Raw genomic sequence first — 24,695 nt, 5'->3', positions numbered from 1 at the left:
TCTCCTTGACTAACTGCAACACCATCCTGCAGCATGTTAAAATCAAACAATAGCAATGAACTGGCTGAACTCATGTCACAAAGACTTTCAAGGGGATGTACACCACTTTAAAACAACATTATATTACTGGAGTTTAGATTTGATTTTCACATAGCCACCTACTGTGTATTAAAAACTGCATAAGTCACATTATTTTCCAATTAAGAGATTCAAAATAAACTACCACCAAATGAATGAACTGGGCTCAAATTGTTATGCTGAATCATTTTATATGACACATTTAACACTTTTACTGTAAATGCAGAAAGTGTTGGTGGATATAAACAGATAAGATGTATTATGTTTTTCTCAAAGCTGCCAGGTGCTCATTGCACAAACTGAAGTCTTTATTACCAAAAGCATCATCGCCTGCTCAAGCAATGAGGTATTCAAAGTGAAAATCACAGATAAACCAGAGAAAGACACAAGAAATGGCCTATCCAAGTTTTAACCTGCTATTCTTGTTGCATTCTTCTTCTCATTTATTTTCACTCTAGTTTCTAATCTCTGAGAAGCCCTTGCAACTCAGTGAGAGTAAAGGTTCAACACAGACTCCTCCATGTACATCTGAAGACGTGCTTGCAGCTAATGCTGAGTTTACCAAAAACATCTTAGCACTTGCATCAGCTTTATTCCAGTGTAAGCCAGTGGAAGGAAGAGAAACATGATGCTTAGGGGTTAAGTGATTTGCAAGTGTCAGCGCTCAGGCCGAGATTAGCACTCATGCTCTGAAATCTCGACAAAGCCAGGCCAAGGAATTGTTGACTACAGAGGTAAATACAAAAACACACATGTAAATATAACAGGATTAAAGATGTCAGCTGAGGTCAGAGAGAACACATGTCTTTTGATGAACAAACAATCATTTGCACTGTAACCCGAAGGTTCTTTATATGGAAAAAAAAGGAGAAAAAGGATATCAATTTATTTCATATACAACGAGCAAGAAGATGAACGTGCCTGTCAAAAAGGACAATCATCACTGCAACTTCTCAACCTATGTGTCCTAAATCCATCCTACACACTGATTCTAAGCAGTGGAGTTACACTGACTGTCATAAACAGGTCAGAATTGAATGAACAGGAAGTCTAGGAAAATTTTCTTTATAATACTGTCTTCAGCTGTCCCCCTGGAATCAGCATTTGCAGGTTTATCTTCGTGTTCTTAGGAACAGGAAAAGTTTCTTTTTCTATAAAACTCTTCTTACTTGCTCTACCCTCTTTTTCAAATCTTTCTGGATGATTTTAGGTTGTATTTATTGTTGTTTAAAAGATTCTTCCCTCTCCTCCTCCTTCTCCTCTTCCCACTCTTTGTCTCCCAGTCTACATCCAGTCTAAATTATATTGTACATCTTCAGTGTAACAGCTGTAAACCCGTTATTCCTCCGCCTCCTCTTCCTTTGAACTTGGAGCCACGGTTGTAAAAATGGAACAACCTTTTGTTATTTTGGAGCACATCATAATCACACCAACCAGTATTCTTTATCATAATAACTGTGATTAGAAGAGATCAAATGTCATAGGAGCTAATTCCTGTTATTTAACCTTGATAATGTCACACCACTCTTTCCCCTATGATAAATGCTAATGACAAGTGCTAACAGTCACAGCATATTTGCCATACAGATATAGGTGTATGGCTTGGTTATCACTACCTTAGTACTTGCTGACATGTTTGACTAAATACAGAGAAATGGTTAGAAGTGTTAGTGTTACCGAATTCATGCTGCCACAGTTAAATGCAGCCTATAATGGGAAAGGCACCTGATCTATTCTTACACTGTGATTCAGTGCTTTGCTATGCATGAGGGCTTTGGGTGTGTATCATACTCATCATCTGTATTATTACTTATAGAACTGACCCTCTTTTCAGAAATAACTCTCTCAAGATTTCTGTCTTGAGAAAGCTGGAGAAAGTTCTGCTCCTAAATGTGTCAGATACAAGGACATCGATATTTGTAACTATGACATGAATGAATGTAATTTCCCTTTCATTCCAAAGGAGGAACAATAAGATTATTTAACCCACTAAGAGGCAACGTCTAGACAATACCATTAAGGTAATGCTCATAATTTATTATTACACTTCACTGGTGTTGTCACAGAGTCAGGGGAGGTGATATTTCATGCTTGGTCTCTTGCCAGGAAATTCTTGGGACCAGACGTTATATCTGCTGTCCACTCGTCACACGGCTCACATAAAAAGCAGCCCATTGTCTTCAGCAGCCGCTGTTTGACTCTCCACACCTCCGCAGACACCCATTAACATTAACAGGTAACAGATTTATTGGTTTATCGTATTGTTGAAGTATTTAAACCTTTCTGTGTATATTCCACAACTGTATTTAGTTTCTGAAAGTGTTTCGAAGAATAATAATAATTATTATTATTTTGTAAGGTTCAAATAGATGACAGTCTTAAAGAGTATTTCCAGAGCTATTTCAATACTTCAGACTATAAAAAAAATTACAAAAATAACTTATTATAGTTAATAGAACAATGTTTTACCAGTTTTACAGAGTTAAAAAAGGATCTACAGTTGAGCCACCAAATCTTCTACTGATGATTTCTGCCACTGCTGTCTGGATCCTGTCAGTTGTCAGATACAGATGTTGTAGCTTTTAACAAAGCTTTTGAGCCATCATTAGTCATACTGCCAAAAACTGAGATGATGCTGAATATAGTGGAGGGCATTGTTCTTGTCATATCCTTGCTTTGATCCTCTTGTCAAAGGATGCTGAGGACTGTGTGCTATGTGGCGCATTGATGGGTCAAATTACATTATGGTTCAGTGAGGTGATGAATTATCCTTGGACTGAGCTAATACACACCTCTGTTTCTCTTATGTGTCGTTTGTTTTTGTGAAAATAACACACACAGCGTGGTAAGAAAACTCCTTTTATCCTCTTATCTCTGAATGCCACTGCCATGATTCATATTTGTGTAAATGACTGTTCTTGATTGAAGGGAAGCTACGTGTATTCTCCCACTTAATAAACAGAACCTCTTTTATTGTCTCATCTAAACCTGATTATGATTGCCTATAGCACCATCACCCTCATTTGACACTGTTTGCTCTTTCAGGAGCCTGGCAGACCCAGAACGATGAATCCCAAAGGGGATAAGGTGAGCCATCTATATTCCACAGTGTTAATCCTCCATGCATGGAGAGGGGACACATTGTCCTTATGCACATGGCAAAGATCTGGCAATAGTCATCTGTCAGAGTTGTTATCAGGATCCCTGAGAGCTTTCCCCTTGACTTCATCCTAATAATAAAGCATTATCTTTTCACATGCAGCAGCAGTAAGTGCTGTCGAGTTTGACGCTCACAGGTTTTTCCATACACGTTTTAAAAACTTTTAGAAAATAAAAGCCCTGAAAGAACCTCTGAGGTTTATAATGCTCAGTTTTAACTGAAAGATGTTGATACAACTCAACATTCTGCAGTTTATGACAATGCATTGCAAGGTGTACTTGTAACTAAGTCCAGTCTCTCTATATATATATTTACATGTCCCCCTTTGCAAATGTGAATAATGTCAGTAACTGTTTATGACTAAAATTACGTTGTGAAATTAAATTGACAAATATCTTTCTCCACAGCCGAAGTCGAAGATTTCGGCGTCTCGCAAGCTCTCCCTCAAGGTGAGGTCAAGACATATCAGTGTTGTTTTTTTTTTTTTTTGTAGTCCCACAGTCTGATCAGATTAACTCATAGGCACCACTCATCATTTGCTTGTTTTCTAACTGTATTAATTTGACTGATACCCATTTTGTCCAATCAGATGCTTCTCCTCACAAGAGCTTGTGAGGATTTGGAGAGGGAGAAGCAGGAGAGGGAGGAAGAGAAAGTGCGCTATCTAGGAGAGAAGCTGCCCCCTTTGCAGTTGTCTGGACTTTCCCTGGACGAACTACAAGTGAGGGTCATAAACCACGAAACACCAGCATTTTTTTCCCTATGTCAGAGAATGTATTAACATATTTAAATAATATATGTTTAAAATGGGTTTTTTTTCTCAGAGTATGTGCAAGCAGCTTCATGCAAAAATTGATGTTGTGGATGAGGAGAGATATGACTGTGAATACAAAGTGAGCAAGCACAACAAAGATGTAAGTCTCTCTGAATATCATCTTCTTATTATCTTGCACAGTTCAGTCAATATTTTCAAATGAAAAAAAAACAATTAAAAAATGTTCTTCCTTTGGTTTGAAACCAGAGAATAAAACCTGGAGAACAAACCCTTTGACTTGTTGAAGATTTGCTTCCTGGAAATTTATTATTGCTGCTGTTTTAGCAAACGTCAGAGGCCTGTACACAAAGTTCTGTCATATTATTTTTAGATCCACGAGCTGAAGTTGAAGGTACAGGACCTTGGAGGCAAGTTCAAAAAGCCTGCCCTAAGGAAGGTGAGAGTCTCAGCAGATGAGATGATGAGAGCTCTCCTGGGCTCCAAACACAAGGGCTCGATGGACCTCAGAGCTAACCTCAAGTCTGTGAAGAAGGAGGACGTCAAACAAGACAAGGTGTGTTCTTAGTGTTCACAAATGTTGGTTACGAGGCAAAGAAAGACATGAATAACTTTTTTTCTTGGGAATAAGACACGTTTTAATTTTGATTTTTCATTTTTCTCTTCAATCCCAGGTGCTTACTAGTGAAGTGGGTGACTGGCGTAAGAATGTGGAGGCCATGTCGGGCATGGAGGGCCGCAAGAAGATGTTTGATACAGGCGGCGGAGCACAGTGAGACACTGCAAATGATGAAGCTGGTCAGTTAGGAGCAGGGAAAAGGAAGCTGTCAAGACAGAAATATAGAATAATTATGTGAACGCTAACTGATTTAGGAATTAAGCATAAGGTCAAAAGCACGTATGAGCCCCAGTTCATCAGCTGTGCCTCCATTTCCTTGATGGCCATTTTATAAGCAATGACTCAAAGCACTTAAAGTGTAGGATGAGTAGAGACCCAATGTTTTTTTTTTTTTTTATTACCAAAGACTTTTTTGTTTTGTTTTGTTATGACAGCTTTAGACAATAAAGCAGATATGAATAAACAGATATTGTTTCGGTCTTTGATGTTCCATATCTGAACTTGACTTTATCATGTTTCATTTTATTGGCACCCGTTGGTTTATGTGTGGCATGTAAGAGGATGGAAAGCAGCTTAGCTGATGATGGATTAAAAAGGAAGCTTGAAAGCCAAGGGAGGGGGAACAACAGGTGCTACTACCTAAATTCGGCTTCATAATGTTTAAATAGATCCTGTGGACACATCCATAAAAGAGGAGTGAAAGAATATACTTAAAGTAAACTCTATGTAATTAAAATTGTGAGTAGCAAATAAAGTTTGTTAATCAAATAAAGATAAAGCTTTGGGAATTTTGATTAAGGAAGCAACAAGCTCATTAAATTCAAAATTGGCTTCCAACATGATAACCGCAGTGACATGTTGTGGCCATTATCAGAATGATATTTTTCTCAGACTTTAATCTCAGAAATGATCAACAAAAGCACATTTACTTTGGGGTGTGATAGAACTACTTGCTGAGTTATGTTCAGAGTAGTTTGATGATAGAAATAAACCACAGGAGATGGGACTTTATAATAGATGGTTGATGGCAGACTCTGAAACACCTGGGCTGAATATTTTTAGCCATGTTTTTATCCTCCATGACTCCCAGCCTTGGAAAGCAAAACTTGAGCTGTATAGAAAGACCCACTGGCATTGTTGTGCTACACATTGCATGCATGCATGCATGCGTGTGCTTCTTCTGTATGTGTCAGTGGGTTGACTCAGTTGCCGCCCAGCCATTGTTATTCCAAGTATGACAGTAACACCGACAATAGCTTCAAGATTCCTGAAAGTGCACTTCAGTTGGTGTATTGTAGGCCTTTACGGGCCGGCTATGGAAAGAAGAGTGTGTTTAAACAGCTGACACAGATCGCCCCAGCATGTCAAAGTCCACTAACACACACTGGCAATTTGGGGGATAATAACATCTGATGGTTGTGTGACATATGGATGACGAAAAGTCACATCCTTCCCATCTCAGTTTGGCTCATCAATCTGCATGTGCAGCACGAAGTACTGTTTGTGTTTAGTCATGCTGACATTTGTGCTCATGTTGAAAAGCTGATATATAACCTCTTGTCTGTCCTTCCCCTCAGTCTTAGCAAGCTGATAATGAAAAGCAGGATACACGCTCTGTTTATAAATAGGCACTGATGAGAGCGACCTTCACATGGAACAAATGTTCCAGATGTGATATCCAGAGTGCATTCATGTCAGCACCACATGATGGTGACTGTTAAATGCAACACAAAAGGTCATGACGCTGGAGTCTGCCATGAAACTTGTTGAGATGACAAACACATTAAAGTGTGGCTTGACGTGCCAGAACCACCACAGTCTGTGTCAGTTATTGCTCATGGGGTGCAGCACGCAGGTCACACTTGTGCTGTGCAGTTAGTGCCACTTGGTGGCAGTGCCACAATTGCAGTTATACATCTTCTGTAAATATTAAATCACAATGGCAGTTGCTGGGCTTCACAATTCACAGATTATGAAGGAGTAAGTTTTGTTTTGTGTAAAAAAGGCTGGAGAAGTGGATGAACTCTGTGTCTGTGTCTTAGGAGCAGCACCTGTGGAAAAGCCTTATTTTTATTACCAGAACATGTTTGAATGAATAAAGTTGAGTCAGTTACAGCCTATTTCAGAGCAAAACACAGATGTCAAGTGTGACCAAACATGCAGTCTATGAACTTTCCAGTCTTGATGGTGCCTGGAAGTTTCTCAATGTCTTCTATGATTATTTTGGGTCATATATATAAAACCTGACTTGAAGAAGGATGAAACAAAAGAAACTTTAGCTCTAGCTATTCCCACATGTTTTACAACTGAAGAATGATCCACATTCTTCAGGAGAAAGGAAACCAAATTTGCACAAGTCGCAAGATGGAAGAACAAGTGGAGCCTGACAATAAATAATTACCACTGTGGCTTGAAGCAGTGCCAGTTGCTTTCACTCATGAAATAACCCACAAGGAAGAAAGAAAATTGAGAGTTAGTCTGCAAAGAAAACACTGAAGCAGATTACAGTGTTTGCAGTGTGTGTGTGCGTGGCCTGATGAGGAAGTGCATGAGTGCATGAGTGGCGTATTCATTGCTGCAGGGACTCAAGGGTAGACAATATACCTGACAGTAAGAGAGGGTGCCCTGGTGATTTGACAGACCGCCCTGTGACTGGAAGCTCTGGGCTTAATTCTTAATGTTATATACGCAAGCAGCCATTAGTCTTGTCAAAATGTGTGTTAGCAAGATAGTGCACAGTAAGCATTTTGAACAAGCTTCTGTAATGTGATGCGTTTTCCTGTTCAAACACAAGCTAAAGTTGTAGCACATAAGGCTATATTTTCTTTCTTTTCAACCCATGAAATCATGATCACACTTTTCAAGGAAAGTGGTACAAAAAATTGCTGCAGTGATACTATTTTAAACTGACATGTGAAACGAAAGCTATAATTAGCGAATCATTTTCTCGTAAATTTAAACTGCAGCTCAGTTTCCTTCCCTATTGTCAATACCCTGTCACAGTTCAGATGCATGGCCACAGGGAGAGCAGGATGAATTAAAGGCACTTTTCTAGAAACTGGTCAATAAACAGGCTTGCAGTAGACAATTTGAAGACAGGCAGAATAAGACAAACTACTCAAAGGACAGGACAAGCTAGTTGCAAACAAGCAGTAGCTTTTGAAACTCATATATATAAGTTCTGGGGCTAATTGAGGGAATGAGGAACAGGTGTGTGGCCAGGTGGATAGGCAGGTGACTGGCAAGGGCGACTGATTGGGAAAGACAATGGAGTGGAAAGGTTCATGAATAATACAGTGCCTTTTGGGGAAGTAGAAAGTCCTTAACTAAGGAAGGAGATGGTTCAGCTGTCACAATGATATGTTCAAACTAATCCACATATTTCATACTGTCAGAAACTTGTTTTTCAAATTATGAGCTCATGAAGCAGAATGACCGTGATTCTCTTTCCCCTCCTCGCACATGTAGCTTTCTCCCCAATCTTTTAGCATTAAATCATGTATGCAACCATCTAGTGCGTACATGATTTAATGCAGGCTTCATGTTTAAAAAGCCTGTAAAACCAGAACAATGAGCTCAAAAATGCTAAAATGCTCTGTTCAGCTGAGGGGAACAGCAAAATTAAGTGTTAATTCTTAAGTCGTTTAACTGGTGGGGGCACATTAAAATAGACAACAGTGAGAGGTTCTTTCCACACTGAGTATTTTCAGTGTTTCCCCCACATAAAAGCCATTTCAGGGCTGTTTCATCAGCTTCTGTGGTGGTTCACAGCAGGTCAGGCCTCGTCCCAGCTACCTGTGACGGGCTTTGGTCTTTGTTCCTCTTATATATTCCCCTTGGTGAACACACTGGAGGGAATCTATACATCACAGAGGAAAGTTAGTCAATATGGGAATGAGATGCAGAATATTGGCAGATTTTTCTTAGTTGCGACATGAAGTACTCACACACCTTTTGATGGACTGTCGGATGCTGTTGAATTGCTCAGCATTGCTTATTGAGACTTGTTCATTGAGACACGTCTTCACATTGGGCTACTAAGAAAATTGCCTCTCCTTATTTCTCATTTTGGGAAAAGCCCAACATAAAACTGAACAATCAATGACACGTCACTTCTAAATATACGCAGCTTATATCCCAGCACTGCACCATCCACACGCTTCCATCTAATGGTTTAACTTAATCTACAATAGGTGCCCGTGGCCGTGCTCCCTTCTTGTTATTGATGAGAGGAGGCTGATGGGTATTGGTTTTGGACACCAAAGCTGGCCAGGGGTCAACAAGATGCACACATTAAAGATTCCCCTTGCTTTAATCAGGTGGAAGCTTTCAAAAGAGCCCCAAATAAAGCTACAGTACAAATCAGATCTTACATGCAACTTAACAAGAATACAGGTATATCAAATGTAGTTTTATTTGTTAGTTTGCTGGTAGTTAGTGTTAATTTAATTGCATTTAATGAAATATTTATTCAGCTTGACACAGTTTAAAATTACCGGTAGGTTTTGGGAAAACTAAACCTAGGCATCGTCTTTGCCACTGGAATCAAATCCCTCTACATGTCACACAGAGAGAAAGTCGCTCAGCTGATCCTTCGTCGCCTCGGGTCTCCCCGGAGCAACTGTGTCTCATAAAATTATTAATAGTGATGTTGGCATCTTGCCACCATGGAAGATGTTGGAAAAGTGCAACCATGTAGGTACAAGTTTGCACAAATAGCTACAGTTTGTCAGCAGTACCAGACATTATGTAAGCCGCTGATGTCCAAATCTTCAAGAAGTCCTTGTGGTTCATGAAATAAGTTGCCCCCTGTCTCACAAATGCGTCACTTCTGACGTTGCAGGCCCTAAATAAAATTTATTGTTAGCTAAACTGAATTTACAAATGATCAGGCACACCATGGGTTGCAGCCCCTTTTATATATTCCCCATCTTACTTGACTCACAAGCTCTAAACTCCCTCTGTTGCTCATCTTCTCCTCTTTTATCGCCATCTCCTCCTCGATGTAGAGGTACCAGGGTAAATCAATGAAGATTAATGGGTTTTGCCGGGACTCACCTCAGCAGTGCTCTTCACCGAAAGAGTCTGCTTTGTTTTCTGCCTTCGGTGTGGGCCTCTATTACTCTTATTTGTTTAAACATTTAAACTGAAATTAGAAATCTTTAAGTGCTTATGAATTAGGTTAAAACTTATTTTCAGCTGGCCTATAAGCAGCCTGGCTCTGGGGGTGGCAATGCTGATTGGCTGGTCCATCTATTTGCTCCAGACTGAAATGGTGATCCTAAGACATTTCATCTAACATCACCAACATTGATAAATTTTGAAATATCTCAACAGCTATTGGATGGCTTGCTATAGCATGGCAGTACACTCTTAGTTTTGTAAAGTCTTGTCTCTTAGTCTTTAAAATCCAATTTTTTTCCTTGAAATCATATTAATGTTGGAATTAAATAAACACTTTAAATATGATATTAAGTCAGCTGCATACTGTGTATATACTAAATAATCATGTTTGCTTTTTGGCTAAATCATTTAAAGTTCTGTTCTTACCAGATGCTCATGGCGTCAATAACTTGCTGACTTGCTCGTCTGCAGTGTCACTAATGATGTGCAGCGCTGAAAGTAATTAATCTCTACCTGACATTAATTGCTTTATCGTGTCGTCTGCTCTTATCATGTCTCTTGATGTCATTAATGCTCCAAAGTCCTTGGAAAAATGTTAAATCCATTTCCCTTCTTATTCAGGTTTTTACGTACGTCATCTTGCTTGACTCCTTTGGCGTCATTCGCAAGCAAAAGAAGACAATGACAGTTTCATTTTGATAAATCTTTCCTTCTTGTTTTTTTTTCTAAAACTTTTTGTGCCAAAGGGACAGTGATGACACAACATCTATAACCAAAGAGTTATCTTAGGGCATAAAATCTCTCATATTCTAAGTGAAGTCGGGAGCGTGCAACAAGTCATTTATCAATATTAATGAGTAGCTCTGTCCCCCCAAAAAAACTAAAGAATAGAATAGTTTTCTTTTATTGCCAAGTCCAAAAATTGGGGAAAAGGGAGAAATCACTGCTGTAGTGACAGAATGACTAAGAGCCATCACTTCAAATGGAAATTTTTCAAATATGTATGTAGGTGCTGAGCACCGTGGCTATTCAAAACAAAGGCAGGAGTGCTTATTTGTTCCAGACACTCTTTATTTCAAAAGACAGCTGTCTGTTTCTCCCGAATGTTGCTTTGGGTTCACAACAGTGCACTCAGTCAGTGTTAGACTCTGCATCAAAAGCCACTGAATAATGAGAGAGAGAGAGAATACAGCTGGTCTACTTTTAACTTAGCAACAAACCCGAGATACAACCGTTCTCCTGGGAGTAAGCCTATATTGATATAACACAGTTTTGAAATTAAAAGTTCTGGAGGAGGATCCGAAGACGGGGCAAAACTTTAAGACTGCCAAGCTACTTTTAAACTTTTGCCTTTCAAGAGTGAGGAATTAAAAATGGCAATTCCAATATCACTGATCTGTCTAAGGTTGTAGAGGTTTTTAATGTGATGAAATTCAAAGTATTAAACTTGGGTTTGTGTATTTTTTTTCTAAAAGTGCACCTAAGGTTTTTTCACCTTAAGATGCAGGGGTAACTTGATTATTCACATCACACTTTGAGCCCCGTCCTTGTCGTTTCAGATCAAGGATGTGTAACCCACTCAGGCTTCAGACTCCTCTGTAAGGTAATTGGTGTTAAAGGTGGGTTGCATCTCTTCCAGCAGAGGGTCCATAATAAGTAAGTCTGCACCTCGCAGATGTCACCCAAGCGACAAAGTCACTGCAGGTACGGTTTCCATTTTTACAATCACGCTGCAAAACACATTTTTGGCACAGTCCGGCCATGTGTCGCTGGTCGGGTGAGCAAGCCGTTTTTCACTTCATGCAGCTTGTAAAGCAGCCATATGGATGGAAGGACCTGGCTGCACCCGCTCTGGCTCACCAGTCTGGTCCTAATATTTCACTGTCTCAAGGTCATATGATATTTATATCTCCTCTGAACTGTTTTAAAAGAAGTTTGATGAAACTTTTAACAATGTCTTTGTCAAGAGAATAGAAATATACAAATCCATGTTAGTTTTTTTTCCTCTGTTCTCATAACAAACAGCATTCATCACAGCATATCATTAATGTCATTCCTGTTCTGGATGAATTTGGCAGACTGTCTTTTGCTTCATTAGACTCTTGACGCTAATTAACAGTAATTTACTCAGGGTGAATTTGGGCACCCTTTGGATTTCAAAAAGACCGATCATGAATAAACATCCGTTTTCCGTTTGAATCATCCTGTCAGTGTAAAAAGTCCTGTCAAACAAAAACACAATTAATTGGGCCTATTACACACGCAAACATGATTTTGTGGGCAACAGAGGAGTATACATTCCTGCACAATTTCAATGCAGAAACTGAAGCATCACACTACAGCGCCCAGAAGAGCTGAGTACCCTCTCAGTGAGATATCACTTTAGTCCGTATCAGGAGGGATCATCTTTGCAAACCAAAAACCCATTTCCTTTCCTTGGTATGTCTGCATGCTATCTGTCTGGTTGACTTGTTTTTTATTTCCCTTTTGGTTAAGTCATACATAGCCTACCAAGGCACAGACTGAAAAGCAGCCTCCTTTTCCGGGTCCAATTTGCAAAAATTCATGCTGCTATCTCCACAAGTCAGAGGAGAGTATAGTTGCCCCCACCCCCCACACACACAAAAAAAAAAAAAAACTTTATGATTTCTTTGCATATAAGAAACTCCCTGAAAAGGGTGATTAAGAATATGCAAAAGACAACCTTCATCAAATCATTTTCATGCTGAGCCGTTAAGTGAGCAACATTAGGAGGAAGCAATTATATTGCCTTCCATGTTATGCCATTCTATTTCAACCCTGCAGGCCAACATGCAGGGAAAAAGGGGGTTACCATCCAAAGCACAGACTGTTGTGTGACCAAAAGATTACCATGAGCAAACTTGATCTTCCAGAAGCAAATCTCAGCAGATTTTTGTAAAAGATCACATGGAAAGACACTCTATACAGTATCTACTGTATCTGCTTTTATTGCCATACAATAAAACAATAATGCTTTAAGTGGATCAGAAATATAAGACATTGTGGACTCAGACCAGTCAGAACGAGTCCACAGCTTGGGTTAGCTCTGCAGCATGATGTGATGTTCCTACGTGACACCCTGTACATGTTAAAGTGATATAGTGTACAAGTGAGCAGGGCCTGCAGTTTAGTTTAGCTCTGTGAAGTGAGAATTATTTTAGTGGCAAATAAAAGTCTGCAGGGATAAAAATGACTGAGATTTATTTAGTCAAAGGAAACTGAAGAGGCTATTCAGGACGCACGAACTGAATTTCCATGTAAAAAGGTTTCACCGTTTCTCTTACGTGTTGACATCACCGGTCCACTACAGCCCCGCCTCCGCACTCTGCTGATGCTGATCCCCAGCCTTGCATCAGCACCATTCCTGGTATCCTCACAGAGGGAGAGAGAGAGAGAGAGACAGAGAGAGAGAGAGAGAAAGAGAGAGGCTACCCAACCCCAGCAGAACGTAGAAGCGTCAAACGGCCGCCAGAGCATCCCGGTTACGCACTGTTCAGAGGCCCCATCGTCAGATCGCAGCAGCAGAAACAGCTGAAGAAGAAGTCAACATAGCCGGGCACACGGCCACAGTTACAGTCAGTAATGGAGAGCCTGCTGGATAATCCAATGAAAGCCGTTCTCTACCTGAAGGAGCTCACCACGATCGTCCAGAACCAGCAAAGCCTGATCCAGACGCAGCGCCAACGCATCGACGAACTCGAGCGAAAAGTGGAGGACCTGATTGGAGAGAATCGACTCTTACGGGACCCCCATCACTACGTCCAGCAGCCCGCTCAACATCACCACCACCACCACCACCACCCGACTCACCGCAGCGCCAGTCCCCAGGCGCCGGCCCACCTCCATCAGCACCCAGGGAGCAACAAAGCCGCGGCTCACCTCGGCCAGCAGGCGCAGCAGCAGCAGCCGCCGCCACCGCAGCAGCAGCAGCAGCAGCAACTACAGCAGCAGATTCCCGGTCTATCGGCCCAGCCTCAGCAGCACCCGGCCCCTCCTGCGCCGTCCTCCCATCACCCGCAACAGCTGCAGCTCGTCCCCACCTCGCCGCAATCGCCCAAAACGAGCCAAGCCAGCCCGGACTCAGCCGAGGAGGACAAGAGGAGCCCCTGCTGCAAGTCCTTGGTTCCGCAGACTCCCACCGCTCTCTGCCGCTCAGTTGGACTGGCCAGAAAAGCGGAGTAAGTAGCTTTCGTACTGTGTGCACTGAAAAACAAAATAATATCTATTTTAACGAGACATTTACAGTCCATAATGAGCCCTTTTAAAGGAAATCTTCCTATAACAGGCTCAAATCAGCTTCAGTTTTCTGGGTTTTTATCTCAGAGCACTGTGGCCACCTGCCTTTTCCCAAATGACCTTTTATTAAAATGCCAGAGCCAGCTCTGTGTGTCAGAAAGTGACAGTATTTCACATCACTGCCAGGCTTCATAAAACGCTCATGAAAGACTCAATATTACATCCAGTGACCCTAATATAGAAGGATATTTTTTGCAGAGTACTAGACTCTGGCGAATTTTCTTGTCTAAATATAGCAAATGTGTTTGGCCAGAAAACAATGTGATCTCCTCAAGGGCCATCACATAAAAATGCCATAGCCTGTTATTGCCCAAGTAATGGTGTCAGCTGAAAATATACAATACATATAAATATACAATATACAAAGAAATACAGTGAAAACAACCAAAAAGACACTGTAAAATCACTACACAAAGACTGTGTGAGCCTTGTGTTCATTTGCACATGGTTTACCGTTGATTAACTTCACATTTCCTGACAAGCTAAAGCTTAATTTTCTGACAGGTAATTCAAGCTCCTCCTGTATTTTCACATTATTCACCCAGTTGTTGCCCTGTTAAATCAATTGAATGCTTAATGGATATTGATTTTGAAGACCCAGGGTGGCATTTTAACAGGGGCGGTTTATTAATTCTGCGCCAAGGGAGGCTGCCACTAGTCGGTGGGACTAGAAACTGGAGACAAAGTGTTTTTTTGGGTGACTAGAGCTGAAGTTTGGTTAAATAATACTGTATGTTTACGGTGCATGTTTTGGTTGAGTTGTTGCCCATGAGGTTACAGTGCACTGTTTTCCTGTGCCCACTTGTGTTTCCACACCTTGAATGTGGAATGAGCTGGGTATTCTCTAAAACGCATCTGATTTTAAGGCTCAGCTGAGGGAGCGATCCCACAGGTGTTGGGAGAGCATGGTGATGCTGTAAACACACATCTTAAAACAAGCAAAGCACTTACTCCTGAAGGTATATCACTGACTCTGAGACAAATGTCAGCTCTTTCACGTCCTCACATTAGAAAAACACCTACAATCGGGGTTTGATTGCACAGGCTGTGCGTAGGACTATAACAGCTTGTTCCTCATTAAGACAGTAGCTGAGAGATGTTACGCCAAGAGGAATATATCTGCAGGGAATAATAGCGAAGACAGAGGGATGTTTGGGGTTGCTTATGAATCACCTTACAGCCACTCCACAGGTCCTAACACGTGCTGATAAGCTTGAATCTTCTTCTCTGTAGATATTTTGTGAGTTAGTGTCATTTTTCTGGTATCATACAGAGTTGTGGCCACATTATGCCCTCAGAATTCTGTTATTCAGTCTGTTTATTCTAAATTTGGAGTATCAAAAAGAAAATTGGAAGGAAATAGTTAGCTGAATAATTAATCTCAGTCATAGTAAACTGACTGAATTTGTGGGTTCTGGACTGTTGGTCAGAAAAAACAAGATATTTGAAGACATATGAGCATGGACGTTACAGGTATAGATCAAAGGATGAACTGATTAATTGAGAAAATAATCAGCAGATTAATCTGCGATAAAAATAATCAGTAGTTGCAGCCTTAATAGAATTTTTGAGCAGTGGAAAAGGGTATGTAAGGGCAGATTAAATAACCATGGACACACCCTGTATCCTCTCCAGTATTAAGAATAAAGCAGCTACTGTCAGTTTTATTTCTGTAATGTCTGGACAAAAAGTAGATTGAAGGTGGTATTATAAAGTATATCACAATAAGTACGTTCTGTCATGTAAAGACGACACTTTAAGTTGCCAAACATTTCCTTTGTGGCTCTCTTTATGGAATTTAATCAGCATTAAAAGTGGAACTAGAATGGTGACATCTGCAGTTCTCTGACAGGTGTCTGTGCATATGGGAATTTTTGTGTTTTAAGGTGTTAGGACATTGAATTGAAGTAGATTTTATGTGGCTTTCTGGCACTGATCAAAAGAAAAAGACTCATTAATGTCAAAGTGAAAACAGATCTCTACAAATTAAGCACAAACTAAAAAAAATACCTGTTTGCAGGAGAAATTTTTCCCCATTCTCCTCCGCTAAACTGCACATACCGTCACAAATTATCAAGCGGATTGAGATCGTGACATTCTCACTGTTGTTTTTTTAAATCATTCCTGTGCAGCTCTGTAGCCTTGTAGCTGAAAAAAACAAATCTTCTCTCAAGTCGCAGGTTTCTCACAGACTTTATCAGGTTTTTCTCCAGGATCTCCTCGTGTTTTGCTGCATTCGTTTGCCCTCAGCAGCCATGCATGGCCAGCTGCAGAGAAGCATCGACACACACATTTTTCGATCAGTGTTAAAAACAAAAAGAAAAACACATTCTGTCCCCCTTTGATTCAGTGCTGTGGAGGAATAAAATTTGAACTAAACTGTTTGTGTTTCAGAACTGTCCCTGGTGTTGAATGTTCTTTGCTTGCCACTATCAAGGTCACATGAATTTCCCCTGCTGGAGCCACACACACATGCACACAGTAACACACATAACGCACCGCGCTGAGCCCCATCTGTTCCACTCGGCTGCATTTTGTATTGTTTCTGTTAATCCAGATTGATTTATCGTGCCATTAAGGCATAATTCCTAAAGAGTATGGGTCAGGAATAGTATACATTAGCATGGATACAGGAAATAACACAAGTGCTGTCACATGGGTTCACCCAGACATGGACAAACACACACACACACAAGGATATGAGTTGCACGAAATAAATGTCAGGGGATGGGAGGATTCAATAAGCAGTTTCATTCGTGATTTACCAACCATGCCCCCTGACAGTTCTGCAGAATGATGAACAATGAAAGGGAGAGGAGGAGAACTCGTGAGAGAGAGAGAGAGCGTACTGTACACTATCTTATCCTTAATTTAACAGCAGTGATACATGAAAGGCAGGAGACGTGACGAAGCATTGTAATTTCCACTTAGAGCATCGATCCTGGTCAGACAGGATGGTGTATCGCTGTGCTGTCAGTGCCTCAGGAGAAGTGACACATTTCTATTAACAGGAGGATGACAGGCACAAACTTACTAACAAGGGTTATGTGTGTGTGTATGTCTGTTTATTCACACTCTTCCTCACCCACGATACCTTGTGTGAATTGTGGGTGTGAGTCAGCGGCATACAAATGGTGTCTTCCCTTCTCTTAGAGATGTTGTGAGGAATAGATTTTGGGAAGTACAGTTTTTTACAACCTATTTTGGGTGATTATCACATTTTTGCAGGCACCTAGTTTAAAAGATGCTAAACATGGACAAAAATGAATACATACAAAGTCAGCAAAAAAGTTACCTCTCTAACATGGATTTAATTTCAGTGACGTGGAGAGGTTCTTGTGTTAATCAGTGAAGTAAGGAAACAAGGAAGCGAGTAAGTAACCATGTAATCCCTGAGTGCTCGGATGTGCTGGATTTCCAACTTAACCGCCATTTTTCCCAACTCATCTATGCGTTTTTGCTTGATTAAAAGGGAGCAGAAAATCCATTGCAAAGCTCTAAATGAAAAATTAAATGCTCGCTCACTCACATCATGCATTCCTCATCTCCTCTGGTGGCATAATTTGAGGAGTGCAAATCAAGGCTGCCTTCAGCTCCAAACAGTGAACGTGGTTGAAGAGTTGTCTCTGGTATGAGCGCCAACTTCTCAGATGGAGAGTCTGAAGCGTTGTAGCGTGTAGTTGCGTTAGTGAGTCTGAGGAAGATTCTTCAGGGATCTGTGTGATCTGAGGGAAGCCCTCAGCGATCCTCTCTGTCTTTCTTCCTCCTCTCTGTCTTTCTCTGTGCCTCCCACTTTTTTAGCTTCCATTGTTCCGATTCGCATTTCTTTCATATCTTGCAGCCTGCAAATCATCCCTTTGTCCAGCTGTCTATCTCCCTCTCTTCCTTCTCTTCTACCGTAATCAGCAGCTTGTGCTACAGTAGCCACCTCTGCAGTCTGGATCAGTATTCAGTCCCATGCTCTAACCACCGGGCTCTCCACCACTTTACTCAACTCCTGGCTGGGCTGCAGCCTTCAGTCCAACCCTGTCCTTTGCTTCTGTGTATACACATGGGGGCTGCCAAGTGTGTGTGTGTGTTAAAATGACAGAGGGTGAAGGTTGGACCGTGTTGTTCAGGAGGGAGTCAAGAAGAGAAGGCATTCAGCGTAGGCGAGGTGGTGTGTTTGTGCGCGCAGGGGCGCATGCCTGTCTGATAGGCAGCAATCCTGTAGCCTGAGGTGGAAATCCCAAGGTTCTCATATAGCTCCAGGTGCTTCTCTGCTACCTCCCTGCCCCCCACACACCCTCACGGATATATTAAGCCCTTGCTCTTACACACAAAACACTCACAAATGCACACAAACATGCCACATGCCACCTGGCAGCCCGCATGTTTCTCTGCATTGGCCGTGACTCTCTCTGCGCCCGCCATGCCCTCGTTTTCCTCCTACTGGCCTCGAACCAACCGGAGCGCAGAATGTATGCCATCTCGTGTGTCATTTCCCGCCTGTGTCCCTCTCCTTCAGGAATAAAGTGGGAAGTACAGATAGCACACACACTCATTCGCACACATACACTGTGGCATACATTACAGCTTTGCCCTGCTGAGTGCCTGCTGGATGCTGCAGTGTCTCCTCGTTCTGATGCTCTTAGATCAATGAGCCTGGAGTGTTGCCAGCCCAGGCTCCACCAGCCACGCTAACCCTTTAGAGCCACACTAGCCTTGACATCCAGGTACTTTATGCTTATTCTAAAACTAGGATATCTTTTATTTCTATATATAATGGACCTCTTCAATAATTAATATACTTAAGATTTTGTCGGAGCAAACTGCAACCAACACAAGGTTAAACCTTAGAGCCACACTAACCTGCGTTACCTCTGAGCTAAAGAAATCGAGTTGTGTGGCAAGCAGGACAACACTGTCCTCACAAGAGGTACTGACTGTATCAATGTCAGCTGTTTAACCTTTTTGCTGGGCTACATGTTTTGAATTTGACCTTGTCACTTTGAAATAGTGACAGCTGGCACAAGTTTCAGAGGAACATATATTAAAAACCTTGGCACGAAGAAAAACTGAAACAATCTGTGCAGCTCAATAAACTCAAGTGGGAAGTGAGGAACTATATATTGTTTTGTGATTTGAGTGAACAGACCCTTTAGGAATAACAATTTCTTGTCTCTGGAGCCTGAAAGAGAAGTAGACTCACTGTTTCTCTGCGTGTTTTGTCTCCCAAAAGACAACAATGGGAGGGATTGGGAGAGAAGTGGATGGGTGGGTAATGGATGTGAGCAGTTAAAATGTGCACAGTGGTCCTTTCTGTGCCCTCCCCATCCGCTCCCCTCTGTCTGAATGGGAATCACGTCTGCTCGGTTATGACAGGGTGGCTTGGCTCTGCTGTTGCTGGAATCCAAATCATGAATATCACATTTGGTGCGTAGTGCTTTTAAATTGCTTCATTTCTCAGAGGATGTAGCTGCCGGGTGATTCCTGACTCCGTGGTAGAATATTAGCTGTTTTCATGCACAAGTTGAGCAAGGCGAAAGACAGTCCCAGTTGTCTGTAATCCAGCCGTGTGTGCTTGTGTGTTTGTCTTTGTGTTAAACGAACATAAAAACTGCTGTTGTAAGGAGATATATGGCATAATTGTGGCTCTCTTACATTCCTGTGTGTGTGTGTGTGTGTGTGTGTGTGTGCTAGTTTTACATCATTTGTGGGGTCTGACAGCTTTGTGGGGACCAAATGCTAAACCCCACAAGTTAAAATAGTTGCCTTTCACACCCATCCTGAATTTCCAGGGGGGTTTTATTTTAAGCAAATCCTAGGCCTACATCGCTGTAAGTCTCAATGTAAAAATACAGAGACAATTAAAACATGGATTTTGTGTAACTGTTTAGTCATTATGTATGCCAGTTGTAGCCAGCAGCTTTGATTGATGGCATGTTTTGCCTGCCTTGCTGCACTTTTCAGGTATTGCCAGATGTTTTGTTTGAATCTGCAGGGAGGGGGTCACAATTTGAGAATGTTCCACAAATATACATTGGCTAGACAGATTAAAAAAAGAGGGCAAGGACAGAATAACTGCACAGAACATACTGAGAAGCCCCACAGGGCTGAGGAGTCCAAATGTTGTCCCACTTTCCACATAACTTGGCTAAAATGGAAAGACACTTTCTTTCCAGTGTCTCCTGCCTCTGTGGTTCCCAATCAATCAAAATGACAAAGTTTGGCTCAACCGTCATTTTTCTCTGAAAGTGGCTCCCAACCCGGCAGCCCTCCATCACCTGAGCAACATGCCGACTCACTGAAAGACTGATGTGTCATCCTCGTCCTTGACACTTCCAGATGCCTCATATGACATCTTTTATATGTAAATAATGCACACACCCACATTACACATCCACATTGAATTTTAATGATTTTGAGGTTACTCATGTTGCACTAGCTACGAAGTGAGTCGCCTCCTTCCTGGTCGGAGCTGAATCATTCACTCAGCTGACTGATGCATTTCATTTCTTCTTCACACAAATGAACAGCGTGTCTAATGAGCAATCAGAACAGTGTGTGTGTGTTATTAGTATGCAATCTACATATTTCAGAGTTGTGTTTTCAAATGGAAATGACATCAGTGTTGTCATCTGGCATCACTCAATTTGATTGCATAATGTAGGCAGATAATTTCATTAAATAATCAGAGGTTTCCTTCATGTGAATCCCTTTTTATTTTACAAATGTCAAAAACATTTTCAGCAGGTTTTATTATGTTTAATGCAACATACTCTACATATTTCACTTTGGTATCAAAACAAATTTATCTTACCAATTCATTTTGATATCTTATAAATGATCTTATATTTTAATATATTTTACATCAAGGCCACTTTAAGAGATGATTACTAATGATAAAATTTTAATGACTGCATAGTTTTTACTGTGGAAGTAATTAAGTAAGTAAAAATCCATGTGCAGATGTGATAAGTGTAGCACTTGATAACACACTCCTCATATCTCGCTCTTTTAATGGTCCTGCAATGCATCACAACCTGTTTTATCTTCAACACAACATGTGCTATTAGCTGCCTATTAGCAGCTGCTAACGTATGCAGTGTTGTACGGAAACAGATGTGCTGACCATAGATTAACACTTGGAAATGTCTCAAAAATTATGCAAGATGTAAAAGTGTGTTACTCCAGTGTTTGCCCCTCGAAGACCATGCTAAGATGGTGGAATTCCTCAAGGGCGGATAATGCTGTGGCATGACTCTCAGTGGTCAGTGACCTCATGAAATAGAGGTTCTTTGAAAGAAAGAAGAGTGTGCAGTTATGGAAAAATGTCCACCCATCTGTCGCAGAGATTTCACCTCCTGGGGGCTTAGCGCTGAAAATCCCTCAGACAAGTCTAATTGTTTTGCACCATGTGTACCAGTGTGCATCTGTGTGTGTGTGTGTCCAAAGAGGGTCAGGCTTGTGATTAAATATGGGTGCATAGCAGAGCTGAACATTTTGAGGAAAATATTGTGAGTTTTGTTCATAAGTCTGCAATTTAAATTCTTATTATTTTTTATAAATGGAGCAACGGACCAGTACAGTATTTGTAGTCTGCATGGTGTTTGACAAACTATTCCTGTACCAAGAATCACCACAATGTATTTTGTTGATAGATTTTCAGAATCAGATAAAATAACGCAATTGCTTGTTTTCAGGGCCTCAGTCGTAAGAGTCAACTTATGACCACATTTATTATGACCTCAGTGGGAAGATATGAAATAATGGCTTCTGCTATTTATACATAATAAGTTGCACTCTTTCAAATTTGATATAAACATGAATAGTTCGTCCCTAACGTATCTTGCAACAGTAAGGCTTCTTTCATGCGAGCTTAGGGCTGAAGGTTCTGAGGTGCATTTGTGTATTTATACTTTACAGGCTATTGCTTTTCATAACAATGTTTGGTATGTAATATATGTAAATGAGTATTATTAGGGTTAGTTTGTTGGCCATTGTTTTTTAGTTAACATAATTGCTGTGTCTGCTGTAGCATCATCTACTCAAACAAGCACAAAACACACACACAGACACACACACACACACACACACACACACACTGGCACATACTTGCCTGGGAAAATGTCAGGTATGGTTAACTATACAACCCAGAATAATGTTCAAAGCCATCCACCCAAGGCTTCCAGGCATTGCAGAGCTGATCGGAACAGGCACAGCATGTCCAATCGGCTTTCCTGGTCTTCGCAACACATCACACAAAAACCTCGACCAAGCCTCAGCCATGATTTATTGTACTGTGCGAGGGAAAACGCAGGAGTTGTATCCACTCAGCTACTAATTTACTCACTCATTTGTAATCTTCTCACCTATGGACACACTTTATTTCGCCACTTTGTACTGCTCTTTAACTTTGTTTCGCAAATGCAGGTCACTTTTAGAATTTATATACTTGTTTATTTGTGCTTTCCTGCAGTTTTTGTTGCATCATTTTATGGTGAGGGGTTTGTTACCTTGTATTAAATGCTTGGTTGAATGCAAGAATTCATCTTTTCCTGGAGGCCACGGATAGAAATGACTAAGCAGCATGTGTCTGTGCGCCCATGCATTAAATTTTGTGTCTCGTTGATGTGTTGTCTGTGACATTTAACAAGCATTTGGGTTTGTCGGATAGTAGATAGTCTTCACATTCAGATGGCCATAAAAGCATCTTGCCCTTCCCCTGCACTGTGATTATATCATCAATGCCCCGTCTGTCAACCTGTAGTTGCCAGGATTACATCATCAGGTACGCGGTGCCAGGGGGGAGGGGCCAATGACTCGATCAGTGATGACACTGTTTTCAACTTGGAGCAAATCCTAAAAGAAGCAAATGATATAAGCAGAACATGACGTCTGAATGAGTCATATGTGTGGGAACTGGAGTAGAGAAGTTATTGTATGTGGATGACGTGGTGAAAAATTAGCTGTCTTTTCTTTTTTGTCACGTCTCCCACATCATCTGCCTACTTGCCCTCTTACCCTCCTTTTGCTCTTTATGAGCAAAAAAAAAAAAAAAATTCAGGACCATCATTCACAAATAATGAGGTTCTGTGCAGCTCCCGCAGCCTCCCGGCACTATACTCCCTTAATGTTTAAATAAAAATAATTTACTTCAGCTCAAAATGTATGGCCGTTGTTGCTGATGTGGAGGATAGGATTTTCCTCATCAGCCCAAACCCTTGGCTGATATATGACAGCCATGTCACTTAGCCGTGATAGCTGTCAAGCATCAGCGTGAAGCATGGAAAATATCTGTGAAATCTGACCCACTGCCAAGTCTTCAGCAGATGGCCCTGCAGCAACACAGTGTAGCTTGGTGCTCGATACGAGCTGCTATAACTGCTCAATGGTGGAGGCACCAGCTGGAGATCAGATGAAAACAGTAGGATAAACTGATGCTTTTACAGCAAAATGAGTGACTGTCATTTCTGTGTTTTGTTTTTCTTGTTTTCACTACCAGTTGAAATACTGCGATTTTAACTTTATGTCCTTAAACGATGCAGACTTTTCCAGCACTCCCCTGGTGAAGTATTCAGGTAACCATTTACCATTGCAGCAAACTTCCTTTGTGTGGAAACATGGCTAAAATCTTTAAGCCATTTGTTGTCAACGATAAAAAAAAGATTTCAGCCAACTCAAATCATAATATTTGCTCAAAGATAGGCTAAAGTTTGCTAGCTTGGTTTCTCTGAGCAACCCAACAAGTCCTCATTTGGATGTTAGAGAGTCAACTCTGCATTTATTTGACGGGTAAAGGAAAAACTAGTGACCCTTCCCTGGCTGTTTGTTGTTTGTTTGGCTGCAGAACAAAATATTTTATTTCTAACACAAACTGGTCCAGCAGAAATAAATGCAGCACGATGTCAGTCTTAAACCCCCCCAGCTGATGGATCTCTCTCCTGACAAGGGAACGCCAGGAAATGGTTCACTCCTGTTCCTCCCCCGGGCGCAGCTCTCTCCTTCTCTGCCTGTTTTTCCTCCTCAACCAAAAGACTTCCCTCTTAAGTTTTATTGGAGGGGGACCAACGGTTGGGAGTTGAGCTGAAAAAACTCAATGTAAAATGTTGAGAGCCTAGAAAGAACTTCTTTGATTTTTGAAGGAATGACATCAAGACCTGACATTTACCACTGATATTTTAGATAAAATTTTCTCATGTAGCTGCTGAAAATATCACAAAACTGTTGACACCCTGCTATACATTCAAACTAAATCTTCAAATGGGCCCAGTGCTCTCACAAACGTCATTACCCTCCTCTTCCACCTTGCCACCAGCTTACATATAACTCAGATCTCAGGATTTTAAAGTTCTTCTTGACCAGGCAAACATGATGCAGCACAAATACTGAGCTTGATAATGAAATGGTTTCATATTTACTGCCTGATGCCACAGTGGAATCAAGTAGGCCAAATTGAGACTGAGATAGTGTGAATAAACCTCAAATGTTGCAGCTTTCCTGACACTGACACAGGGATTGAATACAAGGACAGGTTTGTTTTTACTCTTCCTTTGTTAGCTTTCTCTTGGGAGAATTGGTCTTGCTCTCTCGTCCATCTCCAGCTCTCTCAGTTTCTCTTGCAGAAGCCGAGCTAAGCCACT

General features: G+C 41.1%; 2 protein-coding genes across 2 annotated transcripts in view; both read left to right on the top strand.

Moving 5' to 3' along the window:
• The first annotated feature begins 2,220 nt into the window (after window positions 1–2,220).
• On the top strand, window positions 2,221–5,245 carry LOC121176134 (troponin I, slow skeletal muscle-like). The gene is made up of 8 exons (XM_041030122.1): window positions 2,221–2,314; window positions 2,920–2,923; window positions 3,124–3,165; window positions 3,646–3,687; window positions 3,828–3,959; window positions 4,063–4,152; window positions 4,384–4,566; window positions 4,685–5,245. The coding sequence occupies exons 3-8, from the start codon at window positions 3,145–3,147 to the stop codon at window positions 4,784–4,786; spliced, it is 570 nt and encodes a 189-aa protein (XP_040886056.1). The 5' UTR covers window positions 2,221–2,314; window positions 2,920–2,923; window positions 3,124–3,144; the 3' UTR covers window positions 4,787–5,245.
• Window positions 5,246–13,356: 8,111 nt separating this feature from the next.
• iqsec3a (IQ motif and Sec7 domain ArfGEF 3a) overlaps window positions 13,357–24,695 on the top strand; it is an 80,418-nt gene continuing 69,079 nt past the window's right edge. The window contains exon 1 of the mRNA XM_041030208.1: window positions 13,357–13,952. Coding sequence (XP_040886142.1) covers window positions 13,357–13,952 — 596 coding nt within the window. The remainder of the gene's footprint in view (window positions 13,953–24,695) is intronic.

Source organism: Toxotes jaculatrix, chromosome 22, assembly GCF_017976425.1.
Source record: "Toxotes jaculatrix isolate fToxJac2 chromosome 22, fToxJac2.pri, whole genome shotgun sequence".
Lineage (NCBI taxonomy): Eukaryota > Metazoa > Chordata > Actinopteri > Toxotidae > Toxotes > Toxotes jaculatrix.
The sequence above is the reverse complement of the archived record's forward strand: the minus strand, read 5'-3'. Positions and strand labels throughout refer to the sequence as shown.

Bases quoted from the DNA above. Each gene is read 5' to 3' on its own strand.
- LOC121176134 (XM_041030122.1), top strand. From the start codon at position 3,145: ATGAATCCCAAAGGGGATAAG. The intron at 3,688-3,827 runs GTGAGGTCAAGA...TTGTCCAATCAG, and splicing joins CTCGCAAGCTCTCCCTCAAG to ATGCTTCTCCTCACAAGAGC. The intron at 4,567-4,684 runs GTGTGTTCTTAG...CTTCAATCCCAG, and splicing joins AGGACGTCAAACAAGACAAG to GTGCTTACTAGTGAAGTGGG.